Source organism: Aplysia californica, unplaced genomic scaffold (genome assembly GCF_000002075.1).
Source record: "Aplysia californica isolate F4 #8 unplaced genomic scaffold, AplCal3.0 scaffold00647, whole genome shotgun sequence".
NCBI classification, from domain to species: Eukaryota; Metazoa; Mollusca; class Gastropoda; order Aplysiida; family Aplysiidae; genus Aplysia; species Aplysia californica.
In genome coordinates, this window is record NW_004797917.1 from 365,910 (window position 1) to 367,017 (window position 1,108).

The following is a 1,108-nucleotide window of genomic DNA, read 5'->3' on the forward strand; positions in this document are numbered from 1 at the left end:
AGAAAACAGAGAGACAGAGACAGAGCGCGCAAGAGAGAGAAAGAAAGAAAGAAAGAAAGAAAGAAAGAAAGAAAGAAAGAAAGAAAGAAGGAAAGAAAGAAAAAGAAGAAAAAGAACGAAAGAAAGGAAAGAAAGCACTCACCGAATGGGCATGAGGAACATCAGCAGCACAGGGAAGACCATCTTCATGTAGGACACGGGGCTGAAACCAAACACACACAGCACAGCGAGCTGTACCAGCTGGATGGCCGTGAACGTGTGGACCTTGCGCTGGGGCACTCGCCGGATGTAGTGGTTGGGCGGGTACGCCGCCTGGAGCACACGGAAAAGTGGAAGCGTTGACGAATTGTACGAAACCAAACATTGATTTTTTAGAGAGTTGTAGACCTACTTACTGTGTGTAACCTCCTTTTAGTTTTTAGTTTTAGTAAGAGTTTTACGGCACTTGCAACACAATAAGGTCATATGAGGGCCGAAGATTAGAGGTGTTACAAGAGAGTAAATAACACACAAAAGGAGGAGGAGAGATAAGGACGATAGCTGATTGATAGGAAATAAGGAGCAAACAACATCAGAGCTCCCGCCAACCACCCACATAAGCCCTTTGCTCTTGATACACTCGGATACAACGTTAGCAACATTCCACACATTCTGTGGTGTAGTGGTTAGGCGCTTCGCAATGGGTCGCAGAAGACCCGAGTTCGATTTCCCATTAGGGAGCGAGAACTTTTATTGAGTATCTTGATCTTTCTGGAAGAATAATGTATCCTTCTCAGCCCGGATTCGCCCTGACAGTAAGAGACACGGCCACCTCCTGAATGATCTAAATTGTGACCACGAGGGCGTAAAAAGATCTACATGCGTAATTGCCCAATCAATTTCTGAGGATTACCAGATTAACCTTTTATTTAAATAAAGACGTCAAGGGATACCTTACAATGGAGTTTCGTTCTTTTTATTTACTTCCTTCCCAGTTTTTCAGTTGTAAAATATAACGAATGTCCATGAGCGCCAAGGGGTGGGTGTCAACAGAGACGTCTTCACAGGGAATCAAACTTATTCTGCTCACCTCTCTAGCTTCAACAGCACAAGGTCTGCTTCGACTATC

At 44.3% G+C, this 1,108-nt stretch overlaps 1 protein-coding gene across 1 annotated transcript in view; it reads right to left on the bottom strand.

The window, feature by feature from the left end:
• The window catches only part of LOC101851073 (sodium bicarbonate transporter-like protein 11), a gene marked incomplete in the record, with an annotated part of 43,239 nt that overhangs the window by 2,736 nt on the left and 39,395 nt on the right, over positions 1-1,108 (bottom strand). The window contains 1 exon segment of the mRNA XM_013087857.2: positions 143-312. Coding sequence (XP_012943311.1) covers positions 143-312 — 170 coding nt within the window.